This window comes from Corvus kubaryi, unplaced genomic scaffold, assembly GCF_017639235.1.
Source record: "Corvus kubaryi isolate FWS band 111438036 unplaced genomic scaffold, C.kubaryi_AGA036_p1.0 74, whole genome shotgun sequence".
Taxonomy (NCBI): domain Eukaryota; kingdom Metazoa; phylum Chordata; class Aves; order Passeriformes; family Corvidae; genus Corvus; species Corvus kubaryi.
The window spans coordinates 18746066-18758331 of NW_024582061.1; the positions used below are offsets into that span (position 1 = coordinate 18746066).

At 44.4% G+C, this 12266-nt stretch overlaps 1 protein-coding gene across 1 annotated transcript; it reads right to left on the reverse strand.

The window, feature by feature from the left end:
* Positions 1–1077: 1077 nt before the first annotated feature.
* APOLD1 (apolipoprotein L domain containing 1) lies at positions 1078–9009 on the reverse strand. The gene is made up of 3 exons (XM_042051099.1): positions 8903–9009; positions 5664–5835; positions 1078–3505 (listed from the first exon to the last, which is right to left on the reverse strand). The coding sequence occupies exon 3, from the start codon at positions 3498–3500 to the stop codon at positions 2760–2762; it is 741 nt and encodes a 246-aa protein (XP_041907033.1). The 5' UTR covers positions 3501–3505; positions 5664–5835; positions 8903–9009; the 3' UTR covers positions 1078–2759.
* Positions 9010–12266: the final 3257 nt, after the last annotated feature.

A 12266-nucleotide genomic window follows, 5' to 3' on the forward strand; every position in this document is an offset into this window, starting at 1 on the left:
TAGGTGAACTTCCTTTGTTTTAGGGAAAAGAAGGGAAACATATACAAGATGTTAGGGTTAGATGTTTGGGCTTGAAAAGGACAGCAGTCTGGCTCCAAAATGAAGCTCATGACTGCATTTCTGAGCAGACTTCCCTCTCTCTGGGAAGGCTGTCTGGGCGTGCTCTCAGTGGAAATGCTGATGTACTTCAGCATCTGTCACTGGATTCCAAGCGTGGCATTTCCTCTGCTCCCAGAACAATGAGGAAAGTGAGAGGAAATACGAACAAACTCTGCGTGACAGGGAAAGAAGAGGAAACCTGAAACAATTCATGGGCAGGAGTAAAAATGAAACTGCTGCATCCCACTGTGCTTAGGAGCAATGATAAATTAAAACCAAAAAAAACCCAAAACCACCCTGCGTAGATGCTGGTTGTGACCATATGTTTCAAAAATTACAGTGGTCTGTATTATGGGCTTGTTATAAACCATTGGTGCTAAAGGTTAAGCCTGGCCAGCATGTAGGCATGAACCCCTCTAAGGGTCACTGGGATGCCTCAGGAAACGGAGTCAGGGATGTGACAGGAAGTCACTGCTTGTGATTCTTTGTTGAACTCATTGCCCATATAATATGGTGCTGTTTCAGTGGGGAGCAGGGTGGAGCAATTCTATTCTGGTGAAATTCCAGTTTGTGTAATTCCCTATTGTCAATTGATGCATTTGAATGAAAGTTTTCTCCTGTCCTAAGCTGCTGTTGGGAGCATTCATGCATGATAAAATAAATATACAGCTTCTAAATAGTAATTTCTTTTTTGTGCTTTTCAACACAGGACACTGCAGATAATACTGGATTTAGAAATCTTCACTTCAGAATTTAAATTTTCACTTTTAAACTTGGCTTTTAAACAAATACACTCCTAGCTCTATTGCATGTTACAGCCCAGTCTTCCTTAACAGGGGCAGGGTGAGAGCATCCCCAGCAGATGAATTTTAGTGCAGATATCAATGTCAGCTATTTCATAAGGGATGCATAATGAGGCGAGATGGACAATGTACAGCACGTCCCATCCAGGTGTGCAGAGAGACAGTGACACAAAAGTGCTTCATATTCATTTATTTGAATCAGCAGTGTACTTGTTCATTTCTGGCAAACAGGCATGGGTATCACAAGCATTTGAGTCACACTCTGAGGAACCAGAATAAAATTCTTTCTACAGCATATTAAAACAAATGTTGATATCATGAGAAGAAGAGACGAAAAGGACAAGGATTCAAGCTTTGTGACATGGAGTGGTGCCCCTCCTAAGAATTTGGTCAGTGGTACAGAATTACAGAGTAGGTTTTTGTCATCATTTGGATTTATGCCTGCGCAGGGAAGTTTCCCCTATCCATTGGGGCATGCTTGTGGAGGGAGTTACCTCTGCATTAACTCTTCTAGTCGCTTCAAGCTAGTTTCAGGGTCTCTTCCTTGTACCTCTTTCAGGTACTGACATGATCCCCATCATCACCATACTTGAGCACTTTTCAGTGTTGGTCCCAGAAACATCCTTGTGAGGTAGGGAAGTGCTACTATCCCTGTTTTCAGACAGGGAACTGAGGTACTGATGGGTCAAAAATCACAAAGGGCATATTTAGCAGAACAGTCACTTGAAGCAGGGTCCCAGTCTTTGCTACTGCTTTGTAGGGGCTCTGTCACTGAATCATCCTACTCCTCTCTTGGATATTAGTACCCTTATTCATTTCACTAATATGAAGCCTTCCCTGGGAAGCATTGCTAGGAGTACGCGTAGCTCTCCATGAGTGCTGCCTCCCTCCTCACAGAAGATTCACTGTGGGTCTCACAGGCTGCTTGACTGCATGGGGAGTGGCACCTCCACCTCTCAGGCTGCTCCCGTCACAGCGCTGCTCCAGCTCAGACCCCTAACACCAACCTACGCTTCCCTTCCTGCTGCAAGAGATATAACTGCTTCCTTCCACCAATGCCCTGAGGCAGACTCTGGTCCCAGGGTCACTCCTCTCTGTTTTGGCTCCTATGATCTATTGTCACTGTCTGACTGTGTTTCACCCATTTTATAACTATCAGCATTCAGGTCATGCTTTCCTTTTCCTACAGGGACCTGCCCTCCCTCACAGCAAAATAACAGGTAACTTGCTCTCACATGCTACAGACTTACTTTTTCTCTAAAAAACAACTGATTTCCTTTGGAACAGAGGCCTCCTTCTAAAAAAAAATAAAATATATATATATATATATATACACTCTTAAATACAATATCATAACCTTAAAATCATTCTATGTAAATAAATAGAATACAAACATCACAGTTCTCAGTCTGGAGAGGTTTCTTCAAAAGGGGCAAGTTCTGGCCCTGCTATTTCACCCTGGGATGGTGAACTATCTATACAGTCTGTCATATCTGGAGCTGCTTCTTTCTACAGCCTTTCCAGATGTACCTTGGTAATGGGACTGTACTCTACTGGAATTTGGCAGCTGCTGGCTTTTTTAGGGTACTCCAGCCCTTGTACCACACACAGATTCGTAAGTTGTTTACAAACCAGGTTCAGTCAGCATCAGGCATTTAATCAGCCTCCTGACCTACTTCTTTTTGCTGCCTTGAGGAAGAAGAGCAGTGGAGATGGCTGAGGAAACATGAGTCTGCGGAACGTCCACCTCACGGCATCAGCACCGTGAATCGTAAAACACCAGGTTGCAGTGCTAATGCACTGCAGTTAATAATGCAATGTCTCCAAACCCAGTTTTAATGTGGGCCAAACACTGTTTCAGCTGGATGGTCTCAGGATCTCGGCAGTGGTTTTAGCACCCAAGCTGAGTCTCCTCGTACATGGGGAAAGCTCTGTTCTGGACTCAAGAAGATCACAGACTTCATCCATTGCCCTGGTGCAGGTCTCGAGGTTGTCAGCCAGCTTCTGGATTTTGGCCTTCAGCACAGCCTGGCTTACTTTTGTGACCTCCTTTGTGTATTCTGGCACGAGGAAGCTGTGGGAGCCGCAGAAGACCATGAAGCAGACGGAGTTGTAGAGCGAGATGGATGCCCTCTTCTCTGACTGGCGCAGTGTAGGGTCACCTGGGCCCTGCCCCCGGCGAAGGAACTCCAGGCAGCCGAGTATTTCCCTCATCTGTTTCCGACAAGTCATTGCAATTTCCTGCACCTTCCTCACCTCTCGGGAATTGCAGAGCACTAAGGAGAGGTCAGAAGTGATGCTGACGGCCCCCCCAGCCGTGGCCAGGCCCAGACCCACAGCTGATGCCAGGAGAGAGGCTCCCAGCGTTGCTGGGCTCAGGGACAGCCCCAGGATGGCTGTGACTGCTCCTGCAGCTGTCAGGGTGCTCCCGCCGACATTGGCAATCAGGGACCTTTTGCGGAGCTTGTTGAGTTTGCGAGCTGCCTTGTGAAGGTGAGCAATTTGGCCACGCAGCCTCTGTCTCTGATCCAGCAGGGCCACGTGGAAGTGGTGTGTGGGGTCTGGCGTTGGTGGAAAGGCAGCACTGTTCCTCTCCATGGCTTCTGTCCAGAAAAAAAAAGTCTGGATTGGGATTTATGTCAAAAACCCCCAGGAGACATGCTCATCCTGGACCACCATTTCAGGGATGGCATCCAGCCAAATTTTTGTTGCTTCACCCAGCTACAAGAAAGGTTTTCCTTCTGCACACACATGCACACTCACGTACACACACAGACCCATATGCACGTGTATATTTAATTACGTATTCCATTTTAAGTTTCAGACAGAGAAGCTTTAAAATGTTTTTCTTAATCCCTGCAAAGACTAAAATCTCCTAAGGACTGGGGTCAGAGGTGCTGTTGCCATTACCTCTGTGAAGACACAAAATGTCTCTTCAAACCCTGGGGACAGAAATTCCCCTGAAATTAGGTGACTCAGTTCCCAGAATAGTAATGCTGCCAGAACTAATGTGTTGTCCCCCTGATGGGATTCAGAGGATCTGCAATATAGAATGACATCTTTCACAAGAAAGGTCAGACTCCAAGGATGTGAAAGCCACCATCCCAGGTTTTTACTTAGGAGTTGTTTCCCATTAAAGGAGGACAGAGGGAAACTGCTGAATGGAATCTACATCTGGCTTTTCCATATAGGAGGCGAGCAGTTTATTGATGCCTTGGATGGGTATTGTGAACATCCTTCCTTTCTTTAAGCTTAAGTAACTCAAGATCCTGCAGCATTTTTTTTCCTATTGTAACCTGATGTCAGTGTAGGAACGAAGATGGGAACCATTGTTCTGTGGTGCTTAGTCCAACCTGTGGTCATAAATACCCAGTTACAGTGGCAGGGAGGCCTGCGGACCGTGTCTGAAAGGTTCATGAAGAGCACATCAGAAAAGCAGGCCCATTTTAGTATGCACTCCCTTGGGGACAGGGGAAGAGGGGAAATACAGAGTGAATAGAAAAGGCTTGAAAACTGCTGGCTCTGGAAAACCTCCCCTGGCAAGATAGCAGGAGAGCCTTTCCTTCTAGAAGCTGAATCTTCAGGGTTTCTGGGCTAGATGACCTCTGTTTGCTGTCTCTGTTCTTTGCCACAAGGGCAGAAAAAAATGTTCCAATAAACATTTTCAGGCTGCTCTAGGGCTGCAAAATGCATTACAAAGGCAGCCAGCATCCCTAACCCTGCTTACAGGGAACCGGAGGCAAGGGAGTCAACAGGAGTGATATAGCCAATTGTCTGGTGGAAGCAGAGTTTCTGTGCTTCACAACACTGCATTGTGCACACAGCTGTGCTGCCTCTGCACCTAGCAAGGTCCATCCATAGAGCTGAGAAGCTGCTTGCCGTCCATACTGCCCTCACAGCCAAAAGGAGTCTCTGTAGCAGAAAGACCCTGTCATTAAGCCAACTAAACAAAACTATTCATTGCTGCAGGCACCTTTTCCACTTCTAAGTCTTCTGTGCTGTGGGAATTGGAGGTGCCCAGTCCCTCACAAAGTTACACTATGTAGTTAGGATCCTTGGGGCATTATTCTGCACAATACTTGTGTTTCAGAAGGAGAAAACTTTGTACCGTAAGTAGTCTTTCCTTCCTGAAGTGTGTAAGTAAATAATTCGCACTGCAGTCTTTCCCACTTCTACTTGCTTGTCCTAATCCATCTCACACAGATCCTTTAAGACACCCCCCGTGCACTTCAGAAAATGCCCTCAGTCTCTCTTGGTGTCATTGGGTCATTTGAATAATACATTAGTACATTGTTCTTCTCTCAACTGGAGGCAGTGTCCTCTTATTTTCACACTATAATCAGAGATAAAGCTGGAAGCACAAGGACTAATACTAATCTAAATGGATACTAGCATTGAAATGAACAATGAGCATATCACCAATAACTTAACAACAGATCAATATGATGATCATTAAATATATCTATTCCTGTAGCCTCTTAACAGTTTGTTCTGAAGATGTAGTTGCTGAGAACTGTCTCAGGTAATAACAGCAACTATCTCACTGAATTATTAGAACAATCACTCAATATATAGCATAGGCCATGTAGTGATGCAAATTTTTTGATACTGATTAATGCCAGCACAAAGGAAAAAAAATCCAACTCCTGCTCTTAGAGAAAAATCTCCCCAACAATAAAGGTATACATTAGTCCAAAACCTGCAAACACTTTCCTAATAGAGTACTCAGAGAGACTCCAAAAATTACTGGTTCAAACTTACCTTCAGTTTCCAGCCACCCTCCCAGAAGACAAATTTTGATCTGTTTCTGGAGGAGACCAATTTATAGCTCCTACGGACCAATTGCTCCTATGGGAATGCTTTGCCTCATACTGGGAGTTTGCCATTTCCTGTTCTCCCTTGTGCAGAAGGATGTGACACACTGGAAAGTGACCTGTGAGACAGTGAGCACACATCATGTTCAGGAAACGATCCCTGCGAATGAACATTGTGTGTTCGCTTTTCCTGAAGTGTAGGGTGAAAAAAAAATTTTAAAATCGCAGCCTATTCCTGGCTCTGAGGTAGTGCAGACATTCCCTGCAGGGAACAGTTGCCTTTCCTTTCCCTGAAATAGCAACTGACTTTACTCTGTCTGGAGCTGCTAATTGCTTGATGACTTAAGTTTCCCTCCACTACACATCTAGAGCAGTGGAGCTATCAGCCAGCCAGCTACTCCATTCAAGGCCAGTGTACTTTTAAAATCCCAGCTCTTTGGCACAATCCATAAAAGGGAAGCAGCCCCACAGCAAGACCATTGCTCTGAATTCCCATCCCTTCTCCAGTACATAAAAACATGCTGCAAAAGGAGTGATCACCCTGTGGTTTTACTCTGTTTCTTAACCATAGTTACCACAACGGCTGAGAAACAATCCTGTTGTTTCCCTGAAGTGCCTGCCCAGCAATCAATAATCAGAAAGAAAGAATCATTTGGATCCTCCGTTTTGCTGCCTCCTGTTGCCTGGCAGTTGTGCCATACAGATGTGGCCAGAAGGAAGAAGTGATGAAGGTGTTGGGGAGGAGCAGCCTAAGTGCCACTCCTGGTGCTGCCTTCCATGCTGAACCAGGGCCAGTTTTAATCAAAGAAAGATTCTTTTGATGGGGTCAGGAAGAATCACTTTTTTGACGGCACCAAGTGGTAGACCAAAGTGGCATGTGTCTTTATTGACACAGGGCTTGTGGTACTGGGGACATTTCTTTTGAGCAGCTGTGCTTGAAGATGGGACATGTACTTTCTCATTTGGTGGATTCTTACTCCTCAGGACTATTTGTTGACAGAGAACCTCTGATTTTGCCCTAGAGTTCCCCTGACCTATCTAATCTGAAAGCCATCTATCTGTCACTAAGTGGTGAGGCTTTCCTGTCGAATTTGTGAGATGCTTAGCCACACAGTTGCTGGAGCTGACCTTAAAAAGGGCCAAGACTGAGAGGCAGCAGGCAGGGAGAGGAGAAGGCTGGGATCATTCATTTCAATGGCAGCTTGGTTTTCAATTATGTTAAAATAGGTGTGAAATAGTATGTCAAATGTTTTTTCAGGGGTGGACCTACAGGAGATGAAACAGGAATGAAAAAATAAATAACATGGAAGAGTTGTTTCAACCTGTTACAGACATGAAAAGCAAAAACATAATTTTGAAGATGCCTAAATATGCAGTCCTGGTCTGTTAAAATTTGTACATACTGCACGTTAACAGGAAGGTGAGCTTTGACACTGAAGGAAACTGTGCTTTAGCCCTTCCCTTTGTTTAAGCAAGCATATGCTTGAATTGGAGCCCATCTGCCTTGGCAAGGGTTTGCAGTTGATAGAGAGCTCTTTTCTCACACTCCCGAACAGAATAGGGCACTTTTTTTTCATGTAACTGCATCTGTGTTAGAATTTGTGCCTGCAGATATGTCTTTGTTAGGACAGCGAGTTTTGGTAAAAGTGAAATAACAAAGAAAAGGAAAAAGAAAGGGTCTTGTATAAGCCTAAGATGATGACATACTTTTGGATGCTCCCCTTCCTTTCCCAGTTCTCTTCTTTCAATATACTCAGCTGCAAAATATTGTCAGAAACGCCTGCAGTGCTCAGTCTGTGGGCAAGCAGCTGATTAGGGTGCAGAAGAGACAATTCATTTTTCTTAGAGTATTCCCTCACAGACTTTCATGCCCACTGAAAGATCTGCACTCCACTCAAGATGAGATGCTGGTCTCAGCTGAGGATGGCTTCTCACAGGAATCATCCCTGGGCTCCTTCACCATTTAAAGAGAATGTTTACCCCTAATTCACCCCTATAATAAGGGACATACCCAGAAAGTATGGACTTCACATGAGGTGCTACAGATGTCAATGTGATTTTAGGAAAGAGACATGTATTATAATAAGAAACATTGTTCCCTAGGGAGTGGCCCTACCACAGCATTTTGCTATCTGTTCTATTTTTTGCTATCTGTTCATTTTGCTATCTATTCTTGTCCCTGCTGACACTCTCAAACATCCCTCTGGTGAGAGTGCTGGTCTTCTCTTGCACTGATAATTAGAAAGATCTGCTCCAGCAAAGGTGGGAATGGGAGCTGGATGGGAGAAAAGTGTCTTCTCTCAGCACCTGCCAAGGACTGAAAGCTTTTAGTGCCATTAGTGGACTTGCCCAGATGTAAACACATCTGCTGGGTCACCAGGTAGGTCCTAGGAACCTGCTTGGAGTGAATTTCAGCTTATCAGGGTTCTCCAGACTTGTGGGGTAGGTCTGACCTTCACTGGGCAGCTCTGCAAGCTGGTGGAGGCCTGACCATCCTGCCTGCAGTACTCTTTCACCCACCCCCTCTGCTGCTGCTGCCTCTTTGTTGGTGACCTGTGAAGCACTTGGGCTTGATGGTGGAAGGGGCACAGCAGGTGTTTCACAATGATCTGGCCAAAAATGGTACCTCTGCTCCACCCTTTCCCATCTAGCCATATCCTCTTGAAATGCCTGAGGGCATTTTGTGGGAGCGGGTGACCAGAAAAGGGAAGGAAGGATGTTTTATTGCCTCAGCTCTCTTCCTTTCCGGGGATTTTGGCAGAAAGGACTGGTCTTTATGCTCCTGGTCTCTCCAGCAGAAGGGATATATGGCAGAAGTGTTTGATCTGAAGCTGTTTGCATGCACATGTGTAACATTTGAAGCTGGAGTTTCAAATATACTCTTCCTTTATTAACATTGTTTCGAACATATAACTGAGAAAATTTGAGTAAATTTACACTTATATACCATCTTTTTTAACAGGAGATTTCTGCCATGCTTGGTACTTTCAACCTTAACTGCTGGATGCTGGAGCTAAAAGCTGTCTTTTTTTCTTTTATTTTCTTTTTCAATTGAATCAAAAACAAATTTTAACTTTTCACAGTGAGATATTAATTCAAAATCAGTAGAAACTAGAATAAGTCAAAAATAAAACAAAGAAAGCAAATTAGAACAAAAAGGGTTGCCTCAGCTTTTAGCAACCTTACCGGTAGATGCAAATTAATTTTTTGAAAGCATTCCAGAATGAGACAGGCTGCTCTGGCCTCTGGTCACTGGTGTATGTGGGACTTCAGCAAAGAGCAGAGCAGGGTGGGGGGAACAGGAAAGCCTGTGGGATGAGAACACCTCTTGTTAGTTCCATTTAAGCAGAAAATTAGTCGAGCGCACTGACACTGAATGCTTTGTGAGCAAGCATTCATGTAACAAAAATACCATCCTAAATTGCCTTGTCACAACACTGTTAGCAGTGTTTGCAGAGATCAAGTATTCATTTGGACGTGGAGAATGAATTTTTGCAATGTATTTAAAAAGCCCAGCTTATGCTGCCATTTGCCAGCTTTAATTACATGTTTCAGTGCAGGCTGTGGGGCATAAGACTCCGTCTCTGACGCACAAAGAAGCAGCTCCCCACTCAGCCCATAAGCCTCCAGCCCTGGCTGTGGCACAGCTGACGTAACCCAGTGCAGCCACATGCAGGTTCTGCTGGGACCAGTGCTGCTGGAGGAGTTTTCTCTGTTCACCGTCTTAGCAGTGGCAGCAGCAGCACCACAATGAGCAGGTCTGGCTACCCATTCCCTCCAGGACTGTAGAAAACAGAGAATTGTTAACCTATTTCCAGAACTGCAAAGAAACCTAATCGGTTGGTAAAAAGTAGAAATTAGGTAACCTGGTTTCTTGTGCCTCTTTTCTAGTGGAGTTCTTGGTGGCTGAGTTCACAAGGCAATATTTCTCTTGAAAGAAAATAGTCTGGATTCTTCTCACCTACAAAAACTGCTTGTTTTTATGAAACTTTCAAGAAGGCAGTGTCTCTGAAACCTTGACTGCTTTGTCAAATTCTGGCTGAGATGCCTAGGAACCTCAAAAGCTGCTGTCATTACATTGACTAACCCTCCCATCTGGCACAACAGAAACATGAGAGAGACACAATGGCCTAAAGAAGTCTAGGAAAAGTTAAAAACTGTTACCTTGAACTTCAGATAGAGATGCATCTCACCAAAGTTCAGCCCTCTTTAGAGGTTCATACGCAGTCAGTTTATTCACATTCTGAAGCTCCCTCTAGAGCCAGCAGAAGGAAGAGTCACCCCAAAAGCTGGTTCAGTCCGTCTCTTCCAGGCGCCGGCTCTGTAATATGTGACAAATTACAGACAGCAATTCTTTATCCCTTTCCTGCGTCATTCAATGTCCCACAGGTTTGCTAGGTTGATGTTCCAATTTCAAATATCCTGTCCCTCTGCTCTGGTCCAGAGATGTTCCCTTAAACCAGCCGTTGCTGTCCTGCAGTGTGAGCAGGAGATGCTGTTGTGGAAGACTGTGTGTGGCAGCGGTGCATCCCTGCCTGTGCCCTCCCATAACAGGCCTTTCTCGCCCGTGCGTTTTTCAGGCACCTTTTGACCCTGCTGATAGGAGTCAATGGAGCTGCCTCCATTGTCTCCTGGGACAGAAAGTCCAGAAGTTCACAGTTACTCATGGTGATGCCTTTTCCTGGTCTTAAAATCAAGAGTCATACATGGTTAGAAGGGAAAAGGGATTTTATTTATTTATTTTTTATATTGGTATTTATTTTAAGGATCCTTAGGTGCACACGTCCAGGTCATATGCATCAAGATGCACCCCACTGAGTATCTCCCAAAGATCGGGTATAACATTATAGGTGTTACTAATTAGCATATCTATCAAAGATTCCCCAATGAGAGGCTCAAGTGAGCCCCCCTCCCCAAGGAACCTTCCTCTGGATGGTTCTATCTTGGTTTACAGAATGTGTTCTGGAGAGGACCTTGGGGTCTGGGGCACACTGATCCCTAGCTACGAAGCTTCTAAAATGTTTAGTCTCTCAGCTTGACAAACAAGTCCAAGAATGTAGGCTAAAAACACTAAGAATACAGAAGTTGTAAAAAGGTATAACGGCGGTATAAAAGAAAAGGCAAAAAATCTTCATGGCATCAATGGTGTAAAGAAGTGTCTTCTTTTGCCTATTTTCAGCTAATGTACTCCTTTCACTGAGTGGTCCTTATGATGACTGTGTGGGATCAGGGAAAGAAAAGTCCACAGGTTTGGTGACGCTGCACTAAGGTGTCTGCAGCACGTGGTCCCGCCTCGTTCTTGCGAGTGATAATTTGTCAGTCTCATTTCCAGTATCAGCAGAGTACATGTACAAGCCAGACAAGTACAGAAGAACATACGGTTTTACAGAGCTGCACTTGGGAATTCAAAGAAAGCATGTGAGCCATAACATCACTGCATCCAAGTTCTAGTCGTTTCTTCTAAGCCCAGGGAGACTAAGATTCAGTTTAAGATGGCTGAATCTGAACTGAAAACAAAACCAAAGCAAAACAGATTCAATTTGTTATTATTTTTGTGAAGCCAGGACTTTTATTTCCAGGTCATGTCTTCCATTCTCAAAATACAATGGCCGCAAGGTGATTCCTTTTGGCAACCACAAGGGCTGGAAAATATAATCAGAAACATTTTGACCTTTTTCCAGAAGAAGAAAGAAAATTCTTCCTCACTAAAAGCCAGATAAATCTTTTTGTACCTTTGTTAGAATTAAGGCATTACCTGGTGTGAGGGCCTCAGGACTTATTTATTACACAATGCTGAGACCTGATCAGAAAGAAGACCTGTCAGTAATACAAAACTCTTTGAAAGGAAATTTTTAAAGAGGGAGTGATAGTCTCATGAAGGAATTTAGGGCATCTTCAAACACAGAACTGAATCTGTTAATGGGAGATCTGGCAAGAGCAAGTTCCCACTCCCATGAGTTCTGTGCTTCCCAAAGAGGGGAAGATGGCCAGCTGCAAAGGTGGGACATGATGGGGACAAGAGCTTAGTGTTTCTCCCAGGCTCCTAGTTCAGATGTATGCTGTGCCTGAGCACTCAGCTGCCAGTGTCCCTGAAGCAGTTTCAGACTATAGGGATGGTCAGCAGATGCTCTTGGCCTGGGTGTATCCAGCTCACTTTCTGCACCCTCATGAACAAATTATCAGGACACGGGAGGGAGAAAAGGAAACCTGTGAGAGAATGCGCTTCCCTGCACCTGCAGATACTCCCTGCATGATTAGCAGAAGCCATGTCAAGTGCAGAGCATGGCTATGTGACCCTATGGTTTGCAAACACATGCATTTTCAAATTTAAGAGGTTTTCGGAGGTACAAAGGCTTGGAAGTGTAGTAAATTCCTCTGGTAGTGTCTGATCAAATGCCGCCCTTAAAAAGATCTGGTAGTGCCTCTTTTTCACCAGTCCAGTAATGAAAAGCAGCAACAACAACAGTAAGAGAGCCCACCCCAAAACCAAGGTAAGAAAACAAACAATAAAACAATAAAAAAAAAAAAACCATCTCTTTTTTATTTTTTT